Source organism: Lepidochelys kempii, chromosome 5 (assembly GCF_965140285.1).
Source record: "Lepidochelys kempii isolate rLepKem1 chromosome 5, rLepKem1.hap1, whole genome shotgun sequence".
NCBI lineage: Eukaryota > Metazoa > Chordata > Testudines > Cheloniidae > Lepidochelys > Lepidochelys kempii.
The window spans coordinates 50,932,853-50,957,397 of record NC_136384.1 but is presented as its reverse complement, the minus strand read 5'-3'; the positions used below and the strand labels follow the sequence as shown (position 1 = coordinate 50,957,397).

The 24,545-nt window shown below is 40.8% G+C and overlaps 1 protein-coding gene and 1 long non-coding RNA gene across 3 annotated transcripts in view; one reads left to right on the top strand and one right to left on the bottom strand.

Annotated features, from left to right (window-relative positions):
• Positions 1-2,632, bottom strand: part of LOC140911392 (uncharacterized) — a 53,808-nt gene extending 51,176 nt beyond the window's left edge. The window contains exon 1 of the long non-coding RNA XR_012158933.2: positions 1,819-2,632. This is a non-coding gene — a long non-coding RNA (uncharacterized LOC140911392). The remainder of the gene's footprint in view (positions 1-1,818) is intronic.
• MCCC2 (methylcrotonyl-CoA carboxylase subunit 2) overlaps positions 1,629-24,545 on the top strand; it is a 91,577-nt gene continuing 68,660 nt past the window's right edge. Inside the window, exons 1-6 of one of the 2 annotated variants that reach the window (XM_073344321.2) lie at positions 1,629-2,099; positions 3,433-3,525; positions 10,117-10,183; positions 14,351-14,435; positions 18,140-18,241; positions 20,724-20,851. In XM_073344321.2, coding sequence (XP_073200422.2) covers positions 1,968-2,099; positions 3,433-3,525; positions 10,117-10,183; positions 14,351-14,435; positions 18,140-18,241; positions 20,724-20,851 — 607 coding nt within the window. In that variant the 5' untranslated portion in view covers positions 1,629-1,967. The remainder of the gene's footprint in view (positions 2,100-3,432; positions 3,526-10,116; positions 10,184-14,350; positions 14,436-18,139; positions 18,242-20,723; positions 20,852-24,545) is intronic. The other variant, XM_073344319.2, reaches the window with a different exon arrangement.

Sequence of the window (24,545 nt, the reverse complement as noted above, 5' to 3'; positions counted from 1 at the left end):
TGTGCTCCACAATGTCTTCCAGAGAAGTTTGCAGCTCCATCAGATGCACAAGCAGCCATCTATTTGGGGTCCAGTTGACGACAAGCATTTAACTCTAAGATGTGGGTTGTCACAGATGCAGCCAATCTGTCTTCTATAACTTGAACATCTAGAAATGCATCTACTGGCTTACCACTGACATCAAGATAACGTACACAATGACTTAATACTTGATGAACATTTGCACTGGTACATTCATCAGCCATATATGCACATTTTTTGAATGTGGTGAGAGGGTTCTTCACTTTTTCAACTGTTGAGTCTTTCACTGTTGCACCACGTGCGTCTAGCCAGTCGAGTTTCTTGCAGAAAGACAGTGAGCATTTGCTGGTCTTGTTTGGAAACCAGTGTTCAACTTCAGGATGAACAAGTGACAATGCACTTAACATGGGCCTCCAGTTTGTAGTGTGTGGTATCTCTTGCTTAAATAGAAAGTATAATGCCACAGCCATGTTTGTTTGCATGAACTGTGTTGTGTCTCCAGCATTCTTAACAGTCTCATTAACACTCACTGGTTGTGTCCTTGGTCAGTGGAGACTCTGAGTTCAGAGGTGCTTTCATATGAGTTCACCTCCCAGGTGGGGGGCAAGAAGGCACCTTGCACCTTCCTCCAGCTGCTCACTGTTCACTTTGGCCACGGTTGTTCATTGTGCCAGAGTTCACTCCATCGCTCTGTTGCCAATGGCCCTGTGCCATCACCTTCTGCTGCCACTGTGGCATCTGCAAGTTGGTCTCTTGAGATTCCACCCAGCTCTCAGTGATTTCTGCTGAGCTCTCAGTGAGGAAACCTTGCTCCTAGTGCAGACTGGGCTGTCTCTTCCACAGAAACACTGTCCCACAGCCCGTCTAAGCACTTAGACCTGATTATCAGTGATTTCACCTGTAGTGGTCACTTAACAGAATCAAAGACTATCCATGGAGCCTAATCAGCTCTGTCTTTAAACAGGAGAGTGGGGCAGGTCAAATAGTACTTGTGACTCAGGCAGATTATTAAGCAAAACACCTGTTTCCCCCCCTCCCATACCCTCATTCAGCAGAGGCTAAGTACAGTTCTACCACCCTTTACTCATACAATAAGAACAACATTTCTTTATGCCCCCCGCATTCAAGTGATTTGTAACCCAACCCCAGCCAATCTATCAGTTGGGCAACATAGCTCTGTTTGCTGGATACTTATGTAGATTAGGTGTGAATGTAAATACAATCTGGTTCTGAAGCCTTTCCCTCCAGCTCCCAGCTCATCACCAGCTGTCAGGGAGAGCTCATTTAGACTTTGCTTACAAATCATAATTTGAAATTATTAGGTTGGCTCACATCACTGAAATGAATGCACTGACATGGTCATAAAAATGACAGCTGTACAAGGAAGCTAGTCTATGTTCATACTTTTCAGATCTATTATACTTTTTCAGACACACGCATTTTATCATACACTGTATATGCTTTTAAAGTGTGTATTAATGTTTCAATTTCAATTCACATTTGCAAACAATCACTGAACTGGCAACACTGCCTGTAACTAGTTCACAAAACCGCGGGTGGGGTGCTGGGGAAATTCTGGGGGAGGGGTAAACACCTCCATGGGGGGGGGTGTAGGGAAGTCCCTGCCACGGGGCGCTGCGGAGCTGCAGCTCAGTGGGCGCAGTTCTGGGCAGACGGGGCCCGGCAGGCGTGTGAGGGGCCGGCAGCCCCGGGGCCCCTGTCTCCCACACGCCTGCGGGGCGCGGCCGGGCCCTGGGCGACCGCCCTACCCCGAGCGATGCCGCAGGCGGCTCAGACCTCAGCAGCAGCAGCAGCAGCAACCTCCGGAGGCCGCAGCTCGGCCCCGCGCTTTCCATTGGCTGCTGCGGGGGGGAGTGGCGGGGCAGCCGGCTGCAGGCCGGGGAAGCTGCCGCTTCCGCCCCCGTGCCCGGAGCTTCCGCGCCGCGATGCTGTCGGGCCTGAAGTGGCGGCTGGGGCTGCGGCTCTGCCGCCCGGCCGCGACTCTGGCCCGCGCGTACCACGGGGACAGGGTGGCCGCGGTGGGCTCGCAGCCTGACGCCGGCTCCCCGCTCTACCAGGTAGGCCGGGCCGGGGCAGCCTCGCCACCAGGCCGGGCTCTGGGGCTTGTCTGGGCCCCGCGCCTGCTCCCATCGAAAACTGCGAAGACTGTCTGGCCCCTGCTACTCGGCTGCGCCCCGGGCTAGCGCTCCCCCTGCGAGGCCGCACACATGGTGTCAGCCCTCGCCCTACGCCGCCTCAGGGAGACGCCGAGAAAGGGGAAACGTGGGGGGAGGAACGTCTCCCTGCCCTCTCCCCGCAAACCTACATCTCCGGTTATTCTTTATATAATGGGGGGTAGCGCCCGCTAGGTGCCAGGAGCGCCTCAGGCTTTCAGGAGCAGGTGGCCACAGCTCCAAGCAGCTTCCAATCTAAGGTCGCACATGAAACGTCCTTTTTTCCATAGCTCCCACTCTTCTGCAAAGGGATCTCTTCGGACAAATGGCCAGATTCCGATCCCTCGGTATAGCTTGAGTAAATGAGCTTTGTTCAGGAGATCCTACAGTAATACCTCTGATAGATCGCTTCGCTCATGAAACAGAGAGGGAGAGCTAGTGTGCCTTAGAAGGCGTTGACTGATGTATTCAAAGCTGGAAGCAATGCTTCGCTTGGAAATTAAATGTGAATTGAGGGAGTGAGCAATGTTTTTACTAAGTCAGTTAGTATCTGCAGTAAACAAGGAGGAAATACGTAAAAATATCCTTATTTTGGAAAGGATCGGAAGTTTGGGTTGATGCAAATTGGCTAATCTGTGCATCATTTTAAAAGGGCATTGTTAACTTCATCACACTGCAAACAAAACTGTGTACTAGTAAACTTAGATTACTTAAAACTGTACATGTTAGGATTCAATTTACTTTTTACCAGTTAAACTGTTTGTGTACATGCATTTTCCCCCAGCTTGAACACTGAAAATCAATCACTTGCACTTTTTGATTCATAGTGCTGTAGTATGTGGGTTGCAAACCTTGCAGGGGAATATGCATTTATTTTAAAATCTTTCCGTTGGGATAAAAAAAATCCCCAAACAACAAAACAAAAAACTGAACCAGCCAACCAAACAAAAATATGTTATAGAAAGATTTCCATTAATCTTAGGTTTTGTTTTGCAAAATGTAAATTTGGGGACAAAACAGCTGACAGTGACACTTTAGTAAGTGTATATATGATAAACCAAACGAGTCAGAAATATTGTAAGTGTTCAATAGTTACTTTTTACTTTAGGCAACTAAATTGGCATTAGCCATCTGCGTGTGCCCTCAGAATTCAAAGTAAAAATGAGACCTGACTCAGTATTTTTTTTTTTTAAACAAACTTTTCACTATTTTTTCAAATGTTCATGTATTTTGGCAGCAGTTTCCTATGGGATGTCAAGACAGGCCAGGTACATCCAGCTATACTGGACAAGCACATTTACTTGGATACATCTGTTACGTCATTCATGCAGTAAGGTGGCAAACAGTGTTTACATTTTTGTAGAAGTAATTACTTATAGAGCACTGTAAGTGTATGTGATGTTTTACAAACACAGAAAAGCCAAGGTCCCTGCTATAAGGCACTTACAGTCTGAAACAAAGGTATTACATGGGATAACACTGCAAACACAAGAAGGCGTAAGGTGAATGATGAAAGTCACACTTCCCTTAGCTAATATTTGTCTTTATGGCTGTAAATTCAGCAAGACAGTTTACATTTAGAAGGCCAACCTATTTTACAAACCAGAGGGGCAATTTTAAAAAGAGAAAAGGAAAGTTTAAATTCTGGAAAAAGACCCAGAGGACCAGATCCTGTAGCCATTTTGCAAGTATGGCTTCTAATAGAGGTCTCAACCTTGCAATAATTGCGGGATTAGTTTGTAATTTCTGCCACCTCAGATTTGCATTGTGGTATCAAGAAGTTGTTATATTAACAACAGATGTGTATAGTAGTCATAAAGTAAAGACCGTTTTCTTCTAGAGAAGAATGCATGGCATCTTGCATGTCCTTTTAGCATTATATAACAAAAGTTCAGAAATATATGATAGAAGTAATAATGTATACTGCTAAAAGCAACCTTTTATTTTTTAAATTTTTATTATTTTGCTCAAAGCGTAAGATAAGATCTAAAAGTATTATTGTTGCTGCTTTGTAGAGTAGAATGATTTACTGTTCTAGTTAGAGAACTAGGATTAAAAATGGAGATATTCAAGTCTCAAATTCACTCAGTAGTTCCATTTTATGATATATTAATTCGTGGCCTGAAAAACCCTTCTACCACTGACAAATGGGAGGCATGGGAGGGGTCGCTAAATGATCTGCTCCTGCAAAGACTTAAGCATGCCTGTGTCTTTATGTATAAGAGTAGTCCCACTGAATTCAATAATTCATATGCATACAATTATTTACATGCTTAAGCCTTTGCAAGTTCATGGCCTAAATTGTCAGTTTATGCAGCTTTTAAAGGGATGTGGTCAACTCAATATCTAGTCAATTTAAAAAATGAGTTTAGTTTCAGCTAGTGTATCTGTTTCCAAGTCCCTCTGCCAATATTTGTGGTTTTTCAATCACTTTTTTTTTAAAGGGGGGTTTTCTTTCCTGATACTGTGTGAAAGAGAGACATGTGGGGCAACTGACTGAATAAGAGAGAAAGCATCCTGGCAAATGACCCACATAAGAAAACAAAGAATAAAGAAAATATTTTTTCTTAATCACAGTTACAGAGATTTGGGGTGTTGTAACTATCGTAGGCTTAAAAATGAAACAGACGTGTGATGGTTATTTTATAACATTTTAAAAATTTGGGGAAGTTTCAGAATACTGGAAGAAAGCTAATGTGCCAATATCTAAAAAAAGGTAAATGGGATGATGAACTGGATAATTGTAGGGCTGTCTGTCTGACTTGATCCCGGACGAGATAATAGTGGCTGCTGTGGGACTTGGTTAATAAAGAATTAAAGGAGGGTAATATAATTAATGCCAGTCAACACAATGCCAGTCTATTTATGAAAAATAGATCCTGTCAAACTAACTTGATTTTTATTTTTTTTAATGAGATTACAAGTTTGGGCATTTGACTCGTTACTTTGTGATATTTTGATTAAAAAATTAGAACAATATAAAATTCACATAGCACCTGTAACATGGATTAAAAGCTGGCTAACTGATAGGGCTCAAAATTGTAAATGGAGAATTATCCTCCTCCTTGAATGGCTGTGTTTCTAGTGGGATCCTGCAGGGTTTGGTTCTTGGCTTTATGCTATTTAACATTTTTAGTGATGAGCTGGAAGAAAACATAAAGTCATCACTAATAAAGATTGCAGATGATGCACAAATTGGGGGAGTGATAAATAATAAAGAGGACAGGTCACTGATTCAGAGTGATCCAGATTGCTTGGTAAACTGGGTGCAAGAAAACAATATGTGTTTTAATATGACTAAATGTATACATCTGGGAACAAAAAAGGTAGGCTGTACTTACAGGCTGGACAACTCTCATATGAGAAGCAGTGGCTTTGAAAAAGATTTGAGGGTCATAGTGGATAATCAGTTGGACATGAGCTCCCAGTGTGCTGTAGCCAAAAGGGGCAATGCAATTCTTGGATGCATAAATAGGAATCCCAAGTAGAAATAGAGAGATTATTTCACCTCTGTATTTGGCCTTGGTGTGACTGCCACTGAAATATGGTGTCCAGTCCTGGTGTCCACAATTCAAGAAGGATGTTGATAAATTAGAGAGGGTTCAGAGGAGATCCACAAGAAACTATTAAAGGATTAGGAAGCATGCTTTATAGTAATAGACTCAAGGAGATAAATGTATATAGTTTAACAGAGGAAAAAAAGTTAAAGGGCGTCTTGATTATTGTCTATACGTACCTACATGGGGAACAGTCTAGCAGAGAAAGTTATAACACTATCCATGGCTGGAAGTTGAAACTAGACAAATGCAGACTGGAAATAAAGTGTAAATTTTTTAACAGTCAGAGTAAATAACCCTTGAAGCAATTTACCAAGAATCGTGCTGGATTCTCTGTCACTTACATCAAGATTAGGTGTTTTTCTAAAATAGCGGATCTCAAACTGTGGGTCAGGACCCCAAAGTGGGTCATTACTCTGTTTTAATGGGGTCTCCAGGGCTGCCGCTAGACTTGCTGGGACCCGGGGCCAAAGCCCCAGTCCCACTACCTGTGGCCAAACCCCAAGCCCACTGCTGAAGGCCAAAACCTGAGGGCTTCAGCCTTGGGCGGCGGGGCTCAAGTTACAGGCTCCCCCCCACCTGCAGCAGTGGGACTCGGGCTTTGGCCCCCAGCTCAGGGCAGCGGGACTTGGGTGGGCTCAGGCTTCGGTTCCCCCTCCTGGGGTCGTGAAGTAATTTTTGTTGTCAGACGGGGGTTGCGATGCAGTCAAGTTTGAGAACCCCTGTTCTAAAAGATATGCTTTAGGAATTATTTTGGTGAAGTTCTACGTCAGGGGTGGCCAACCTGAGCCTGAGAACGAGCCAGAATTTACCAATATATGTTGCCAAAGAGCCACAGTAATACGTCAGCAGCTCCCCATCAACCCCCCCAGTGCCTCCCGCCCACCAGCAGCCATGTGGATCAGCACCTCCCGCAGTCAGCTGTTTCGCATGCACAGGAGGCTCTGGGAGGGAGAGGAGAGAAGTAAGGGCATGGCAGGCTCGGGGAAAGGGGCAGGGGCCTTGGGGGAAGGGATGGAGTGGGGGCAGGGCCTGGGGTTGAGCAGTGAGCACCACCTGGCACATTAGAAAGTTAGCATCTGTAGCTCCAGCCCTGGAGTCAGTGCTTATGCAAGAAGCCGCATATTAACCTCTGAAGAGCCGCATGTGGCTCCGGAGCCACAGGTTGGCCACCCCTGTTCTATGTGCTGTGTTATAGTGGAGGTCAGACTAGGTGATCACAGTCGTCCTTTCTGGCCTTAGACTCTCTGATAAAAGAAAAAGCTAATCAATAAGTCTACAAAGAGAATCTTTTGGATGTGAACTGAATGCAGTTTTGTCTCCCTTAGTCTGCTGAGAGCTTTTGCACAACTGCTGCGGCAGAGCAGTGAAATTAACAAGACTGGTCAGTTTTTTGCTTGCTATTGGGAATCCTGTGACACCAGTAAAACTAGCAATAATCAATTGCAATGTGTACTTACTATTTAGGAAAGTGGTGAACAGTAGAAGTAGGTACTGGAGCTATTTGCAAGGTGAGGGGATTAAAATAAAAATAAAGAAAAAGGCTGAAAGAGGAATGAAGCATAATAGACCACTTCCTCCCCCTCCCCCACCAGGAGCCTGGAAAGTGCAGGGAGGGGTGTAGGGTTGTGGAGATTCCCCATACTCAAAGCAGCCAGTAGGCTCTAGAGTGGTAGTACGTGAAAGAGAGAATCTCTCTTCCAGCAGCTGAGGGTAGAGGCTTCAGTCTTATCAGTTGCTTATTAGCCAAAGGGTGATAAATAAAGATGGCACATATAAGCAGTGTCCCAGGAAAGCACCTTGCTAAGAATATGAACCCTTTTTCAGGAGCTGGTATGGGGGGGTTGAGAGCTGGATTTTTTAAATCAAAGTGTGTCCTTGGATCTTGCTGATGGGTCTCCACCCACACATCTTTTATATCAGCTCTGACTACTAGGTGACTGGCAAAATTTTAAAGCCCTTTATTAAGACCATATGTTTTCACTTTTCAGTAAAGATATTTTAAAATGCATTTCTCAGCTTCCAGTAATAACTTCAGAATGCATGTGATGATCTTTTGCGACAGACTATGACTTAGTATGAAATTAAAATAACTCAAATGAAAATTGTCTTAGTGTTTGTTTGTTTGTTTTCTGCATGTGCGCACTTCATCTCTTTCTTTTCCTCTTCCGCTCCACCACCATTGTGCCCTTTCTGTGACTAAAGGAGTGAGTCAGGGTATTGTGTTGACCTGAGAAAGCCTTATTGTTGTGAGACTCATTAGATATCTGGGGGACAACTTTGATTAACAATTCTACATTTTCAGAATTAAACAGAGTGGTTCTATTGATATTAAAGCAGAGTTCTATATTTTCTAACTGGATAACAATAAGATAACTCAATATGAATGAGTGCACAATAGCTATTGTCTTCTTTCTTTGTCTACTATACCCTGTATATGTGTGTATATGTAAGCTATCTATATTTAAAAAGAGCAACTCTCATTAGAGTCTTTAAAAAGCCATATTGGAATATGGTGGGATAGTATCTTTAATTACTGAGGTATGCTGCAATAGTAATTTTGTGCAGTGACCCTGGCAAACAGGGCAGTAATTATGAGCTCATTAATGGATTACTCACATCCAAAAACATTAGAGCCCGTTTTATTAAAAGAAGGGATGTTGCTGAGGACACCAGGATATTTCTATTCTTTCTTTGATAAGCATCTTGGTGTCTTTAGCCTATACTAGGGTTGTCGATTAATCGCAGTTAAGTCAAAAAAATTAATCACAATTAAAAAAATTAATCACAGTTTTATGCCCCTTCGTGCTTCAGCCACCATTTCAGAGGACATGCTTCCATGCTGATGACGCTCATTAAAAAATAATGCGTTAATTAAATTTGTGACTGAACTCCTTGGGGGAGAATTGTATGTCTCTTGTTTTGTTTTACCTGCATTCTGCCATATATTTCACATTATAGCAGTCTGGGATGATTACCCAGCACATGTTGTTTATTTTAAGAACACTTTCACTGCAGATTTGACAAAACGCAAAGAAGGTACCAATGTGAGATTTCTAAAGATAGCTACAGCATTTGACCCAAGGTTTACGAATCTGAAGTGCTTTCCAAAATCTGAGAGGGACAAGGTTTGGAGTATGCTTTCAGAAGTCTTACAATAGCAACACTCCGATGCAGAAACTACAGAACCCGAACTACCAGAAAGAAAATCAACCTTCTGCTGGTGGCATCTGACTCAGATAATGAAAATGAACATGCGTTGGTGTGCACTGCTTTGGATAATTTTCGAGTATGGATGCATGTTGCCTGGAATAGTGGTTGAAGCATGAAGGGACATATGAATCTTTAGCGCATCTGGCACATAAATATCTTGCGACACGGCTACAACAGTGCCATGAGAATACCTGTTCTCGCTTTCAGGTGACATTGTAAACATGAAGTGGGCAGTATTATCTCCTGCAAATGTAAATAAACTTATTTGTCTGAGCGATTGGCTGAACAAGAAGTAGGACTGAGTGGACTTGCAGGCTCTAAAATTTTACATTGTTTTATTTTTGAATGCATTTTTTTTGTACATAATTCTAGATTTATAAGTTCAACTTTCATGACAAAAAGATTGCACTACAGTACTTGTATTAGGTGAATTGGAAAAATACCATTTCTTTTTTGTTTTTTACAGTGCAAATACTTGTAGTCAAAAATAAATATAAAGTGAGCACTGTGCACTTTGTATTCTATGTTGCAGTTGGAATCAATATATTTGAAAATGTAAAAAACATCCAAAATATTTAAATAAATGACAGATTGTTTAACAGTGCGATTAATCATGATTAATTTTTTTAATTGCTTGGCAGCCCTAGCTTATACCTAAGTAGTCAGCTGGAATAAGTATAGAGAATCTGAGTTTTAACTTCTCCTCAGGCTGGGACTTGAACCAATGAACTTTTGGCACAAAGTAGGAGTACTAGCATTTGAACTGAGTCCTTCTGATGTATGTTATTATGATTAGTTAAAAACAAAACTTAAAACTTAAGGGAAAAAACCCGAGCACGCTTCCCCCGCCATAGCCTCCTTTTATGGATAAGCTGATTTCTGATGGACTGAAACATAAAACAAGTCTTCTGAGAATCTAACTCCACTAGAGCTCTTGTGAGGCTTGTTTGAAAGCACTTTGAGATGCTTGGATAAAAGATAAGTGAAAATTTTGTTATTAGTGTGAAGAAAATATAAACTTTTTTGAAGAGGAACAAACAATGTGATATCACCAGTATCTAACACATTTTCCTGTGACATGATTCTCTATTAAAATATAGTGCTATTAATGTTGGTTAAAGTTTAAACGCTCTCCTTTTCCCCCCATCTAGGAAAACTATGAACGAATGAAAGCATTAGTAACTGAACTCCAAGAGCTAGCAGAAAAAATCAGATTAGGTAAGTTCTGTGTATGTGATTTTAGAACATTATTTAAAGTAGCCCTGGATTTATTTTTTACAGAGTTTATCTTAACTGATCTTATTTTTTAATAACTGGACACATTTATGAGTGTGTTGTGTGATAGGGTTTCTCGTGTCAGTAGGGGGCAGAGCTCATTTATGTTCCTAAAGCTCATGCTTCAGGGCTTCACCCAGCCACCTGCAAAGGTCAGGAAAGAATGCCCTCTCCTCCCCCTCCCGCCCTGCCCAAGAAAAAAATTTTCTGCAAGAGTTTTTGGTCTCTTCTTCTGAAGCATCAGAGATGGCCATGGTAGGAGATGGGATACTGAACAGGGTGTGCCAGTGATCTGAGGTGGCATTCTCTCTCTCTCAGCTGGCTGATTCTTTCTCACATGCTCAGGGCCTAACTGATCATCATATGTGGCGTCAGGAAGGAATTTTTCCCCAGTTTGACAGAGACCTGTGTTTTCATCTTTCTCTCTTGCATGATTTCTCTTGTATGATAATCAAGGTGGGCCATTTCCAGCACAAATCCAGGTTTTCTCACTCCCCCACCCCCTTTTTTTTCCCAAAAAACACACACACACAAACTCACTCTCCTGCTGGTAATAGCTTATCCAAAGTGACCACTCTCCCTACAATGTGCATGATAATCAAGGTGGGCCATTTCCAGCACAAATCCAGTGGGGGGGTGAGAAAACCTGGATTTGTGCTGGAAATGGCCCACCTTGATTATCATACACATTGTAAAGAGAGTAAAAAGAAAAGGAGTACTTGTGGCACCTTAGAGACTAACCAATTTATTAGAGCATAAGCTTTCGTGAGCTACAGCTCACTTCCTCAGATGCATATCGTGGAAACTGCAGCAGGCTTTATATATACACAGAGAATATGAAACAATACCTCCTCCCACCCCACTGTCCTGCTGGTAATAGCTTATCTAAAGTGATCATCAGGTGGGCCATTTCCAGCACAAATCCAGGTTTTCTCACCCTCCACCCCCCCACACAAATTCACTCTCCTGCTGGTGATAGCCCATCCAAAGTGACAACTCTTTACACAATGTGCATGACAATCAAGTTGGGCTATTTCCTGCACAAATCCAGGTTTTCTCACATCCCCCCCACCCCCATACACACACAAACTCACTCTCCTGCTGGTAATAGCTCATCCAAACTGACCACTCTTCAAGTTTAAATCCAAGTTAAACCAGAACATCTGGGGGGGGGGGGGGTAGGGAAAAACAAGAGGAAACAGGCTACCTTGCATAATGACTTAGCCACTCCCAGTCTCTATTTAAGCCTAAATTAATAGTATCCAATTTGCAAATGAATTCCAATTCAGCAGTTTCTCGCTGGAGTCTGGATTTGAAGTTTTTTTGTTTTAAGATAGCGACCTTCATGTCTGTGATTGCGTGACCAGAGAGATTGAAGTGAGCTGTAGCTCATGAAAGCTTATGCTCTAATAAATTGGTTAGTCTCTAAGGTGCCACAAGTACTCCTTTTCTTTTTGCGAATACAGACTAACACGGCTGTTACTCTGAAAATTGTAAAGAGAGTGGTCACTTTGGATGGGCTATTACCAGCAGGAGAGTGAGTTTATGTGGGGGTGGGGGCGGAGGGTGAGAAAACCTGGATTTGTGTTGGAAATGGCCCAACTTGATTATCATAGATATTGTAAGGAGAGTGATCACTTTAGATAAGCTATTACCAGCAGGAGAGTGGGGTGGGAGGAGGTATTGTTTCATGGTCTCTGTGTATATAATGTCTTCTGCAGTTTCCACAGTATGCATCCGATGAAGTGAGCTGTAGCTCACGAAAGCTTATGCTCAAATAAATTGGTTAGTCTCTAAGGTGCCACAAGTACTCCTTTTCTTCTTCCATTAGTTGAAAACTTTGAAGGGATAACATCAGGTCTAATTTGGTTCAATAAGGTTTTGCCATAATAATAATAAACCTTAACAAAAATCTGACACCAATAACATGTTTCCATGACATTTTAAAAAAATTGCAGTGAAGTTTTTAAATTAATGTACCCTATGCTTGCCATTCAAATAGCACAGCTGTGTGCTGGTGCATAAGGACCTGAAAGTAACTAGAAACAGACTCTAAAGGAAAGTGAAGCTGACTTAAAGAAACTGTATCTTGCATCTGTATCTGTATCTTTCATTGTCTAAGCTGAGAGAAAGGCAAAAAGTAAGCAAACTGAATAAGTAGTAGAAAGTTGATTATTAAAATGAAATAATTTTAAATTCCTAACATCTTAGGAACAGCTAAGTATGTTGTTTTAATGAATTTAATGACAGTATTCGTTTAAACAAATAGGATTGTTAATAAGAGACTTTTACTGATACGTTTTTCACTTCAGCTGTTTTCCCTTCATTCCAGTCTGTTGCTATGCTTTTTGCCTTTATAACCAGTCAGCTGGGCAAATACACTTCTTTTCAAGTTGTCAATTAGTGTATCAGGTCTGGTTTACACCTAAAAATTAGATTGTCCTCTCTACGTTGCTCAGGGCTTTGAAAAATTTTGTGCCCTGTGAGATATTGTTATGTTGACCTAAAACCTGGTGTAGAAGCAGCTAGGTCCATGAAAGAATTTTTCTGTTGATTTAACTACTGCCTCACGGAGACGAGGGTTAACTACATAGATGGAAAAAACCCTTCTGTCAGTGTAAGAAGCAACTATAGTACAGCACTACAGCCATAGCTGTGCTGCTGTAGTGTAGATATACGCTCAGTTTACAGAGATGACCTTTGAGGAACTTAGCTATGCCTTGTATTATAGGAAAACTACAAACACAGGGATTAATCTTCAATGATAGTAAAATCCAAATTGACTAATTCCAACTAAGTGAAGAATATAAAATTTAAAATCAGGGCTGCACAACTAACTGTGGTGGACCTCCAACTGCACAACTAACAGGGCTGGATCTCCAACTTCAACTCTGACCCTTTGTTTGTCTGCATTATGAGAGTTTATTTGTTAAATTGCTATTTCTCAAATTTTACAATACAGTTTCTTCCACACCTTTGGAAGGGAACAGAATTAAGGTTGCATGTTTAATTTTATCGTTATTACTTGCTTGCAGGATTGGGCTCCAGATTTTCTTCTGGGAAGTGCTGAATATCATTGTCTCCCATTAATTTCAGTGGATGTGAAGGGTGATCAGTGACTCCCAGTGGTGCTCAGGACTAATAGGATAGGGCTGTTTGTTTCTGTGACTCTTCCTATGTTTTTCCATCAGATGGGGATAGGAGAAAAGCAAAGTATTGCAGTCACTCTACTTTATCCTGCTCACTTAAATTCCTCCTGAGCATTAGTTTACCCTTCAGTCTGTGGAATTCACTGAAGTTGTGAAGTCTATAGTGTAATGAAAAGACATAAAAGCATACAAAAATGATTAGGTGTCTGTCTGGCATAAATCTAAAGGGTAAGTATCTCTCACCCTATCAATAGGAATGGCTCTCACTGAATTAGCCTTCACTGACATCTGTGGGGTTAGTTTCTGAGGAAATATAAAATGATACATGCCACTGCTACTAAGAGGGTGAGAGATGTCAGCTGGCAACAAGTGTTGGAATGGTGTTAAACGCCAAGAAATGAGAGGTATAATTTAGGGTGGTCCAAAGTTAGATAATGAAGGAATGGATGAAGAGGAGCAAAAGGAAATGGTGTACACCCCGACTGTGAGGTCTTCTACACTCTAGAGTAATCTCCCGAGAAATCTCCCATCAGTTGAGCAATTTAAAACTGAGCTTAGCAAAGCAATTTAGAATGTGCTGTAGGGAAATTAACACAACCCATGTCTCCTTCCTATGATCCCTGAAAAGTAAGTTTTTGAGTGCTCTGTTAGTTCATTGTCAAAATGAAAACTCCAGATGACAGCAGCAGATGAGCTGTATTAGCTGAGAGTTTATTTGTTTTCAAACTTTGTTAGTAAAGAATGTAGAAAAAGTAACTTAGAACATATGACAGACAGAATTATCTGCATCATCATCTTAAATCAGTCATCTAAAATGTCAGCTCTATTAAATATATTGTCTCCTTAAGGTCTGTATTTTTGTAATTGAGAATTCAGATCTGTTTTCATTCTATGTTAAGTGTTAATAGTGATTTATTCATATATGTGTACAGTAGATCTAATGAATGACCTCGTATCACAGGGGGTGGAGAAAAGGCACGGAAGCTTCATACATCAAGAGGAAAGCTGTTACCCAGAGAGAGAATTGACAGACTCATAGATCCAGGGTGGGTAATTTATTTTTGGCTATAAAGCATCATATACTCTTTTGTGTTGTGTAAACTAACAGAACTGTCTCTTTTATTGAAGTTCCTAAACTACTGGCAAGCAGGGTGGATTTGATTTAAATCACTAGTCAGGAAGACTAGATTTAATCATGGATTTCTACATAAAAGTGCATTCTTGTTGGTTGTTATAACCTCCATATATATTCTTCACAACTCAGGTTTCATTTTTAGAAGGTACACACCATAAATTTTTAAAGTGATTTATTTTGAAAACTTTCCAGATTAGTTTTACAGCTATATCAGAAAATGAATGATTGTTTGGTTATTTCAGTTACCAAAGGTAATTGAAGCAGATATTTATGAAGTCATTGGGAGGTGAACTATCTCCAATTCAACAGGTTAATCATTAATATTTGGAGGATTTTCTTGGCATGCTGTATTAGGAGGAGAACATCACGAGACAGACATTTAAATTGTTTTATTTAACTAAAACAACATTATGTATTCTGGATTTTTTTCTTCAACAGCAAACGTATAATATTTTAACAAAACAAACATGAATTTTTGAAGTTAATTAAACATTCAGGTTTTTTAAAATCAGGTTTATTTTTGTTAAAATTGTTTTTAACTAAAATAGTTAAATGAAATATTTAAAAAAACCCAACAAAAATTAAATAGACTATGTCAGCCTGGTCAACATGAGAAACTTAAAATATTGGCTTCTGCAGCTGACGCAGTCATCTTCACCTTCATTTTCCTGTTTGTTCGTAATCTAGAAAAGAAAAACAAGCTTTCCTGCTTTTTCAGGTCCCAAACGATTTCTCAATTTGGAATGAATTAGTCTAAAGAAAGAAAATATTCTTTCTACACCAGCAGAAGATTATCACTTCAACAGTCTCTGAATCCAAGTGCTTAAGTGACTTCCACCAGTTCACTGTTTATGACTTTCTTTAAAACATCATCAGCAAACATATATTTCTTGAATGGTTCGCCCTTAATTCTGAAGTTTATTATAGTTGGCATTATGGAGGGCTGATTGCTGGATGTCCATGTCACAGCCAACTCCTCTTCAGCAGTTAAGGTTTGACCCTGGTACCGAGTATTGAGAATATTTGCAAGAAAATGAGCTGGAGAGAGTGCTTGTCCCATTAGTTTTTTTAATGCTTGTAATTTAACGCTGTCATTGCATATTTCTCTTTCTAAGATCTCACTCAGTTCCTTTCAAATTTCAACAGCATCAGCAATAAAACAGCTATTTCCCTGCATTTTGTTCAAGGCTACAGAAATAGGCTTCAGGGTACTCAGCATGTGTTCAACATGTCTCTTAAGCCCAATGTTGACAACTTTGTCTGTGACAGTGCCATCTATTTTTTCACGATTTTGTTCACAAACTGTCATCAGATTAGGCTAGTTCTTGATATAGTGTTCGAAACAGTCCACTACTGAGTTCCATCGCACGTCTTGTGGGAGAGTTAACTTGGTTCCTCCCACTTTTTTCAGAGCAGCTGCTGCAAAGTGGTTGTTACGGAAGTATTTTGCAATTTCAACAACATTAGCCTTTATTTCTGGAACACTGAAGTCTTTAACTAGGAGGTGCGTCAAATGAGCACTGCAACCGTATGTTGTTAGCTTGGAAATCTCTTCTAAATTTCTTCTCATCTTGGATACATTTGCAGCATTGTCTATGACCAAGCTGCATACTAGACATTTGAATTTTTTTTCACAGTTTGTTGTAGCTTTTACTGCTACTTCTTGAAACTATTCTGCTATGTGTGCATTTCCTGATGTATCAATTGTTTCTGTAAGGAAGACATTTCCTTCTTCTGTTGTCACACAAGCACATACAACCGGATCATTGTGGACATTGCTCCACCCATCAAGACTCAGGTTAACAATTTCACCCTCTAGACCTTTTGCACACTGCTCAATTTCTCTTCCATATGCTTTATCCAGCAATTTGCCTGCGACATCTGCTCCGTTGGGTGGACTGTATCCTGATCTTAATGACTGAACCATGTTAATGAAGTGTGGGTTCTCAATCATACGGAAAGGAGAGTTTGTTGCATAAAACTGGGCAATTTTTTCTTCCATTACCTCTTTTTGTAATCTGCTGGTTCTTTTCACAAATTTGTCTATGGTTATTTCTGGATGATGGAGATTTTTTTTTCTTTTTGCTATAGGTGATATACTGTGGCTATATGACATACGTGATGTGACTGAAACACTATCGTTGGCAGATAACTCTGAAACATAGAAAATTATGGTGATCTAGAAGGTGGATAGTCTTCAGAATCCTGCATGTTGAGGATGGATTCTCCTTAACAAAATAAGTCAATGCAGTTATTTAATTATTATTAGCATACTGCTCATTTAGTATTACTCATTGCATTCACTGACACTCAGTACTACTTTAAAGATGAAATTGTAAAAGGAAGATCTGCCTATTTCAGCTGTTTATTTTTTATTGCAACTGCATCTAAAATGATGGTACCATAAAATAACAACTATATTCTTTGCTCAAACATGAGAATTCAAGAATAGTCCAGAAGGAAGACAGGCAGTCCTTAGGAAAGAAGTCTGAAATTAAAAAGGTTTACCAACCTGAAGATCCTGCATGTTCAGACATGTTCCTTTCATCATCTTCAATGCAGCTACTTCCTGAGAAGGAACGCTACTCATGATGTTGTTTCTTTCGGGCAACCAGGCCTTGAATTTCTCTGTTACACTGTTTGCATTTTGCACGCATGCCTGTCTTATCCACAAGTAGGGGAACTTCATTAAAATATTCTCAAACTGGGTCTCTTTTATGGCCTGCTGCCATTATAGGTTTTCCCTTCTAGTGAAAGAATGGTATGGTAGATGCCAAATCAATGAAGGCTACACTCAGAAAGGCCTCCAGACTTCTGGAATATGCTGCTCAAACAGTTTCACTTTCGTTTTTGCTGCCTGTCCCTCCCTTCTTACATTTGTCTCCAGATGACTTCTCCTTGTCCAGATCTATTCCGCCCCCAACAATCTTCTATTCTTTGAACTTTTTGAAACTTTGCACTTTCAGAGAGAGGTGTACACAAAATTGCAGAGGGACAATAGGGTTGAGGTCTGTTATTTCTCACCTCTATATATTATTTATTTATTTATTTAAAACCATTTTTGCTGTTAACATGCATGCTATCTTTGAAGACACAAATCCACAGTTTGAGAACTGCAAAACTAAGCATTTCTGATGGTATCTTCTAGATAGAGCACTGAGTCCCATTGGGCAGATAGAAAGATTAACCTAAATAATTTATACAGAAGCCTCTGGAACCCCATAAGATTGGGGTCCCTATTCCATGAACTATTGGAACTCATTTACAAAACTTTTCTTAAACATTATATGACTATATTGTCTCATACTATAGAATTAGAATTTATAATCCCTATTCTATGATGAAATATCTTTGAGCTATATTGTATCTTAATTAAAACTATCTTTAGATAGGTTTTTTCCTCAAAAAAATCCAATTTTGAATTTATTTTTTTAAATCATTGATTTTTATCCACCCTGCTGGCAAGTAGTGTTGGTTCGTAATCTTGACATATCTATTGTTTGGAAGATGTATTGCAAGAACACATTTTAAAGCCATGAACTTTACAAAAGAAAATAATGTTTGTCAGGCTGCTTCCGGTTAATAATCCTGTCAAAATGTTTGTCATTTTTTTAGGTCTCCATTCTTGGAGTTCTCCCAGTTTGCAGGTTACCAGTTGTATGGTAATGAAGAGGTACCGGCAGGAGGCATTATCACAGGCATTGGAAGAGTGTCGGGGTAAGAAATTGCCAGTGATCTACATATTATGTCTATTATACAAGCAAGAGGATGTTTTTGTGTGGTTCCTAGTTCCAGCCCTGGGAGCCATCTAGCACTTTGTTTCCAATATTAAGTTGAAGGCTTTCTCGTACTTGACTTCTATGACCCAGAAGATTACTAAAATGGCTATTCTGCCGATTTAGTTTTGACTTCAGGGAAAGGATTCAGCTGGGTTCTTATTATTCTTATTCGTAGGGCTTGTTTACACCTAAAATTCTGCAGCTGTGCTGTCTATGCCAATGGGAGAGGTTCTTTCATCAGTGTAGGTAATTCACCTCCCTGAGAGGTAGTAGCTAGGTTGACAGAAGAATTCTTCTGTCAATTTAGTGCTGTCTACACGGGGGTGGGGGGTGGGTGGATTTAGGTTGGTTGTGGATTTTTCACACCCCTGACTGATGTCATTAAACTGATCTAATTTTCTAGTGTAGATCAGACCTTAGACAATACATGTAGCAACGTCCCTATTAACTCATTTGAAGGCTGCAGTGTTATCTTTCTGATGAGAAATATGTGGTTAATTGTGCAAGGACATAGGTGAGGTAGAAAGGCAATTTTAAACATGTGGAAAGGTGTCCTGGATTAAGAATGGGGTGTGCTCATTTAAAGTCTCTCTAAGGGAGATTGATGCACTTGTTAAAACTAGTGTAATGGGATATTACTTTAGGGATGATGAGCCAGGAAGCTGAAGGAACCCCAGGAGGGTAATGATTTTATCCAGTGCCTTCTTGTGCCACCCACGATGTATGGCTTAATGGCCAAGCTCCTCTCATATTTCTTTCTTAAAAAAAATATTCTGAACAGCCATTTACCTTTCTTCAAAATAAAATCTGTTTTAGTAAGGGCATTCAAATGGCTTGTGGCTTTAAGGGGATGCCACTGAGGTGGAACTGTTCTTTGGGTTTGTTTCTAATAATGGGGAGGGTTTTTTTTTTTTTAGTTTCAAGTACCTGGGTCACTCTGGAAGATTTCTGGTGTTTGTGGATTTCACCTATTCTGTTTTAACATAAGTTGGCTGATCAGTGAGCAATTAACTGTTGCTACTTTGCTTTCACAGTCTGTCTGGGTAATTCATGGATTCATTGGTATGAATCCATGGTAGATTCTAGGTAGAGCCACTCACAGGCTCTTCTAGCATGAAGGTATGGTGCTGCAAAGACAGAATGGCTCAGAGTTAAGTCAGTAACAAATTTTTTAAAAATCAGCTTAAATATCTACACGAGTCTTAGTGCCAGATTATCAGCCTCAGCTAAGGTTCTGAGGGGAAGGGCAGATCACATGGTGGTCCACTGATTCTAGACTGGTGAAGTGGTCCCTGTGGGATGACTGCAGATAGCGTAGTTTAGAGCATCCTTGAACAGCCCAGAACTGGGTGATTGAAATGTATCTTAGAAACACCTTTTCCACTCCACTATCACACCTCAGCTACTCTGAGCCGAGAACCTGTCTCTTATTCTCTCAATAACCCAAGAAGCCAAGTTAGTTTATCTGGAACTGAAAAGAAATAGTTAACAAAATACATTACAAATTCATAGTTCCTTGGTTCTAAACTCCCATGTTGAAGCTAACACATCAAGAGCCTCATTTCTGCCATCAAATATAATACAGGTATATCTATCTAGTCATAACTGTTGATTACTATTTCCAGTTTCATCAGGAATGATGACAGCAAGTATTTTATTTTCAACCAGGCGCCAAAGTACAGTTAAGAAAACAATGTATTTTTTTCTTCCAAAAGTGTATTAGACTGAGAATTTCCGAAGTGTATTTAGCTACAGTTGGTTTTAAATCCAGCATGTGTGTTATGTTAAAATAACACTTTCTCTTTTCGTTAACGTCTTGTGGGTGGCCTTATGTTGAAAAGTAATATCGCTGTTGACGTTGACAGTGTGGGAGCCCTGCATTGTAAACTTTTTTTTTTCAGCTTACATACTGCTAATCAACAGAACAATTGCTTTGCCACATGAACAACAATTGAAGCTATAAAGTTGTTCCTTTAGTTGATGCAACTGTAGAGAAGGTTTGGGGACTGCTTTATATTTTGACACTGGACTGTCATACTATGGGTCCCCTTCTCAGAATATGAATGCTGCCAATACAGAACACAGAAATAGGGATTTTTCGAGAAGGACATGCACTTTGCAGCAGATTTTGAGAGTATAAGAAAATGTTTAACAACAGCTGTGCTCAGTAAAATGCGTGCAGCTTTCTTTAAAACTAGAGATTTCAGATGCTTCTTCATTAATAGTATTTTTTATAAGAACTGGAAGCAAATATGACATGAAATCACATGCAGCCTTGAAGAGAGATATCGAACAGTGGAACAGTTTTAAAGCAATAAACATTTAATGCTGATGGAAATTGTTGCAGTTATCATGGTTATAGTGGTAAAGTAGGTCAGTTGGGAAATATGTTTGGTTCTCATAAAGTTTCTACTTTTCAGAGTGGAGTGCTTGATTGTTGCTAATGATGCAACTGTCAAAGGTGGTACCTACTATCCAGTCACGGTGAAGAAACATTTACGCGCTCAAGAAATTGCAATGCAAAATCATCTCCCTTGTCTATATTTAGGTAAGTCCCATTACAAAAATAGTAAATGGCTGCTGTTAAACAAAGGTCAGGGATTCTAGCTAGAAGACTACATTTTTGAATGGACACCATCAACACTATATCTTGACTTTAATAAGGCTTCTGATGTCTCAAATGACCTTCTCATAAACAAACTAGAGACATATAGCCTAGATGAACTTACTATAAGGTGGGTGCATAACTGGTTGGAATACTACTCAGAGAGTAGTTATCAGTGGTTCACAATCGGGCTGAAATGGCATATCAAGTGGGGTCCTGCAGGGATTTGTCCTGGGTCTGATTCTGTTCATTATCTTTATAAATGATTTGAATAATGGCACAGAGAGTACATTTATAAATGTAGACAGTACCAGGCTGGGAGGGGTTGCAAGCCTTTTGGAAGACAGGATTAGAATTCAAATGATCTGGACAAACTGGAGAAATGTACTGAAATAAATAGGGTGAAATTCAGTAAGGACAAATGCAAAATACTACATTTGGGAAGGAACAATTGGTTGCACAAATACAAAATGGCAGTGCTGCAGAAAAGGATCCGGGGTTTATAGTGGATAAGAAACTAAATATGAATCAACAATATAATACTATTGTAAAAAAAGTGAACATCATTCTGGGATGTACGGTAGTACCTCAGAGTTAGGAACACCTTGGGATTGGAGGTTGTTCGTAACTCTGAAAAGTTTGTAACTCCGAACAAAACTTTATGGTTGTTCTTTCAAAAGTTTACAACTGAACATTGACTTAATACAGCTTTGAAACATTACTATGCAGAAGAAATATGCTGCTTTCCCTTTATTTTTTTAGTAGTTTACATTTAACACAGTACTGTACTGTATTTGCTTTTTTTTGGGGGGCTCTGCTGTTGCCTGATTGCATACTTCCAGTTCCAAATGAGGTGTGTGGTTGACTGGTCAGTTTGTAACTATGGTGTTTATAACTCTGAGGTTCTACTGTATTAGCAGGAGTGTTGTAAGCAAGCCATGAAAAGTAATTCTTCCACTCTACTCAGCACTAATAAGGCTTCAGCTGTAGTATAGTGTACAGTTCTGGGCACCACACTTTGGGAAAGATGTGGACAAATTGGAGAAAATCCAGAGGAGAGGAACAAAAATTATTAAAGGTCTAGAAAACATGACCTATGAGGAAAGATTGAAACAAGTGGACTTACGTAATCTTTTAGATGGGAGTATTTCAGTGCTGAAGAATTTATATTAAAAATATACTACCTCACAGCAAGCACATTTAGCGCACAGATGAAGAGAAGAGTGAAGGGGGACATTACATGCTAAGTCTTCAAGCACATAAAAGGTTGTTATAAGGAGGAGGTCGATAAATTATTCTCCTTAATCACTGAGGACAGGACAAGAAGTAATGGGCTTGATTTGCTGCAAGGGAGATTTAGGTTAGACATTAGGAAAAACTTCTAACTGTAAGGAACAAATTACCTAGCAATGTTGTGGAATCTCTGTGATTGGAGGTTTTTAACAACAAGGTAGATGAACACCTGTCAGGGAAGGTCTAGATCAGTGGTTCCCAAACATATTCCACTGCTTGTGCATGGAAATCTCCTGGTGAGCTGGGCCAGTTTGTTTACCTGCCGTGTCCGCAGGTTTGGCCGATCGCGGCTCCCAGTGGCCGCGGTTCACTGCTCCAGGCCAATGGGAGCTGCTGGAAGCGGCGCGGGCCGAGGGTTATACTGCTGCTTCCAGCAGCTCCCATTGGCCTTGAGCAGCCAACCGTGGCCACTGGGAGCTGCAATCGGCCGAACTTGCGGACGCGGCAAGCAAATAAACCGTCCCGTCCCATCAGGGGCTTTCTCTGCACAAGCAGCAGAACGCATTTGGGAACCACTGGTCTAGATAATACTTAGACATGCCTCAGTGTAGAGGACTGAACTAGATGACCTATTGAGGTTCCTTGCAGTCCTACATTTTTAAGGGTATGTCTACACTACGAATTTAGGTCGATTTTGTAGAAGTTGATTTTTAGAAATCGATTTTATACAGTCGATTTTATATGTCCCCACTAAGCGCATTAAGTTGGCGGAGTGTGTCCTCAGTACTGTGGCTATCATCGACTTATGGAGCAGTGCACTGTGGGTAGCTATCCCGCAGTCTCCATTGCCCATTGGAATTCTGGGTTAAGCTCCCAATGCCTGATGGGGCAAAAACATTGGCGAGGGTGGTTTTGGGTACGTGTCGTCAGTGCCCCTCCATCCCTCCCTCCCACCATGAAAGCAACGGTAGACAATTGTTTTGGACCTTTTTTTCCTGGGTTACCCGTGGAGACGCCATACCACTGCAAGCATGAAGCCCGCTCAACTCACCGTTGCTGTTGTGAGCATTGTAAACACCACTCGCATTATCCTGGAGTATGTGCAGGACCAGGCTAAGAGACGCCAGCACGAGGGCGATTGTGATGAGGACATGGACACAGACATTCCTGAAAGCATGGGCTGTGGCAGTTGGGACATCATGGCAGCAGTGGGGCTGGTTGATACAGTGGAACGCCGATTCTAGGCCCGGCAAACAAGCACAGACTAGTGGGACCGCATAGTGTTGCAGGTATGGCATGATTCCCAGTGGCTGTGAAACTTTCGCATGCGTAAGGCCACTTTTCTTGAACTTTGTGAGTTGCTTTTCCCAGCCCTGAAGTGCAGGAATACCCTGAAGCTGCCCTGATAGTTGAGAAGCAAGTGGCGATAGCCCTGTGGAAGCTTGCAATGCCTGACTGCTACCAGTCAGCTGGGAATCAATTTGGAGTGGCCAAGTCTATTGTGGGGACTGCTGTGATCCAAGTAGCCAGTGCAGTCACTGACGTTCTGCTATCAAGGGTAGTGACTCTGGGAAATGTGCAGGTCATACTGGATTGATTTGCTGCAATGGGGTTCCCTAACTGTGGTGGGGAGATAGACGCTGTCAAGGTTCCTCCCCCACTCTGAACTCTAGGGAACAGATGTGGGGACCTGCATGAAAACCTCCTAAGCTTACTTTCACCAGCTTAGGTTAAAACTTCCCCAAGGTACAAATTAATTTTATCCTTTGTCCCTGGATCTCCACTGCCACCACCAAACTCTAACTGGGTTTACTGGGAAACGTAGTTTGGACACGTCTTTCCCCCCAAAATCCTCCCAACCCTTGCACCCCACTTCCTGGGAAAGGTTTGGTAAAAATCCTCACCAATTTGCATAGGTGACCACAGACCCAAACCCTTGGATCTGAGAACAATGAAAAAGCATTCAGTTTTCTTACAAGAAGACTTTTAATAGAAGTAAAGAAATCCCCTCTGTAAAATCAGGATGGTAGATACCTTACAGAGTAATTAGATTCAAAACATAGAGAATCCCTCTAGGCAAAACCTTAAGTTACAAAAAAGACACACAGACAGGAATAGTCATTCTATTCAGCACAGTTCTTTTCTCAGCCATTTAAAGAAATCATAATCTAACACATACCTAGCTAGATTACTTACTAAAAGTTCTAAGACTCCATTCCTGTTCTATCCCCGGCAAAAGCAGCGTACCGACAGACGCAGACCCTTTGTTTTTCTCCCTCCTCTCAGCTTTTGAAAGTATCTTGTCTCCTCATTGGTCATTTTGGTCAGGTGCCAGCGAGGTTACCTTTAGCTTCTTAACCCTTTACAGGTGAGAGGATTTTTCCTCTGGCCAGGAGGGATTTTA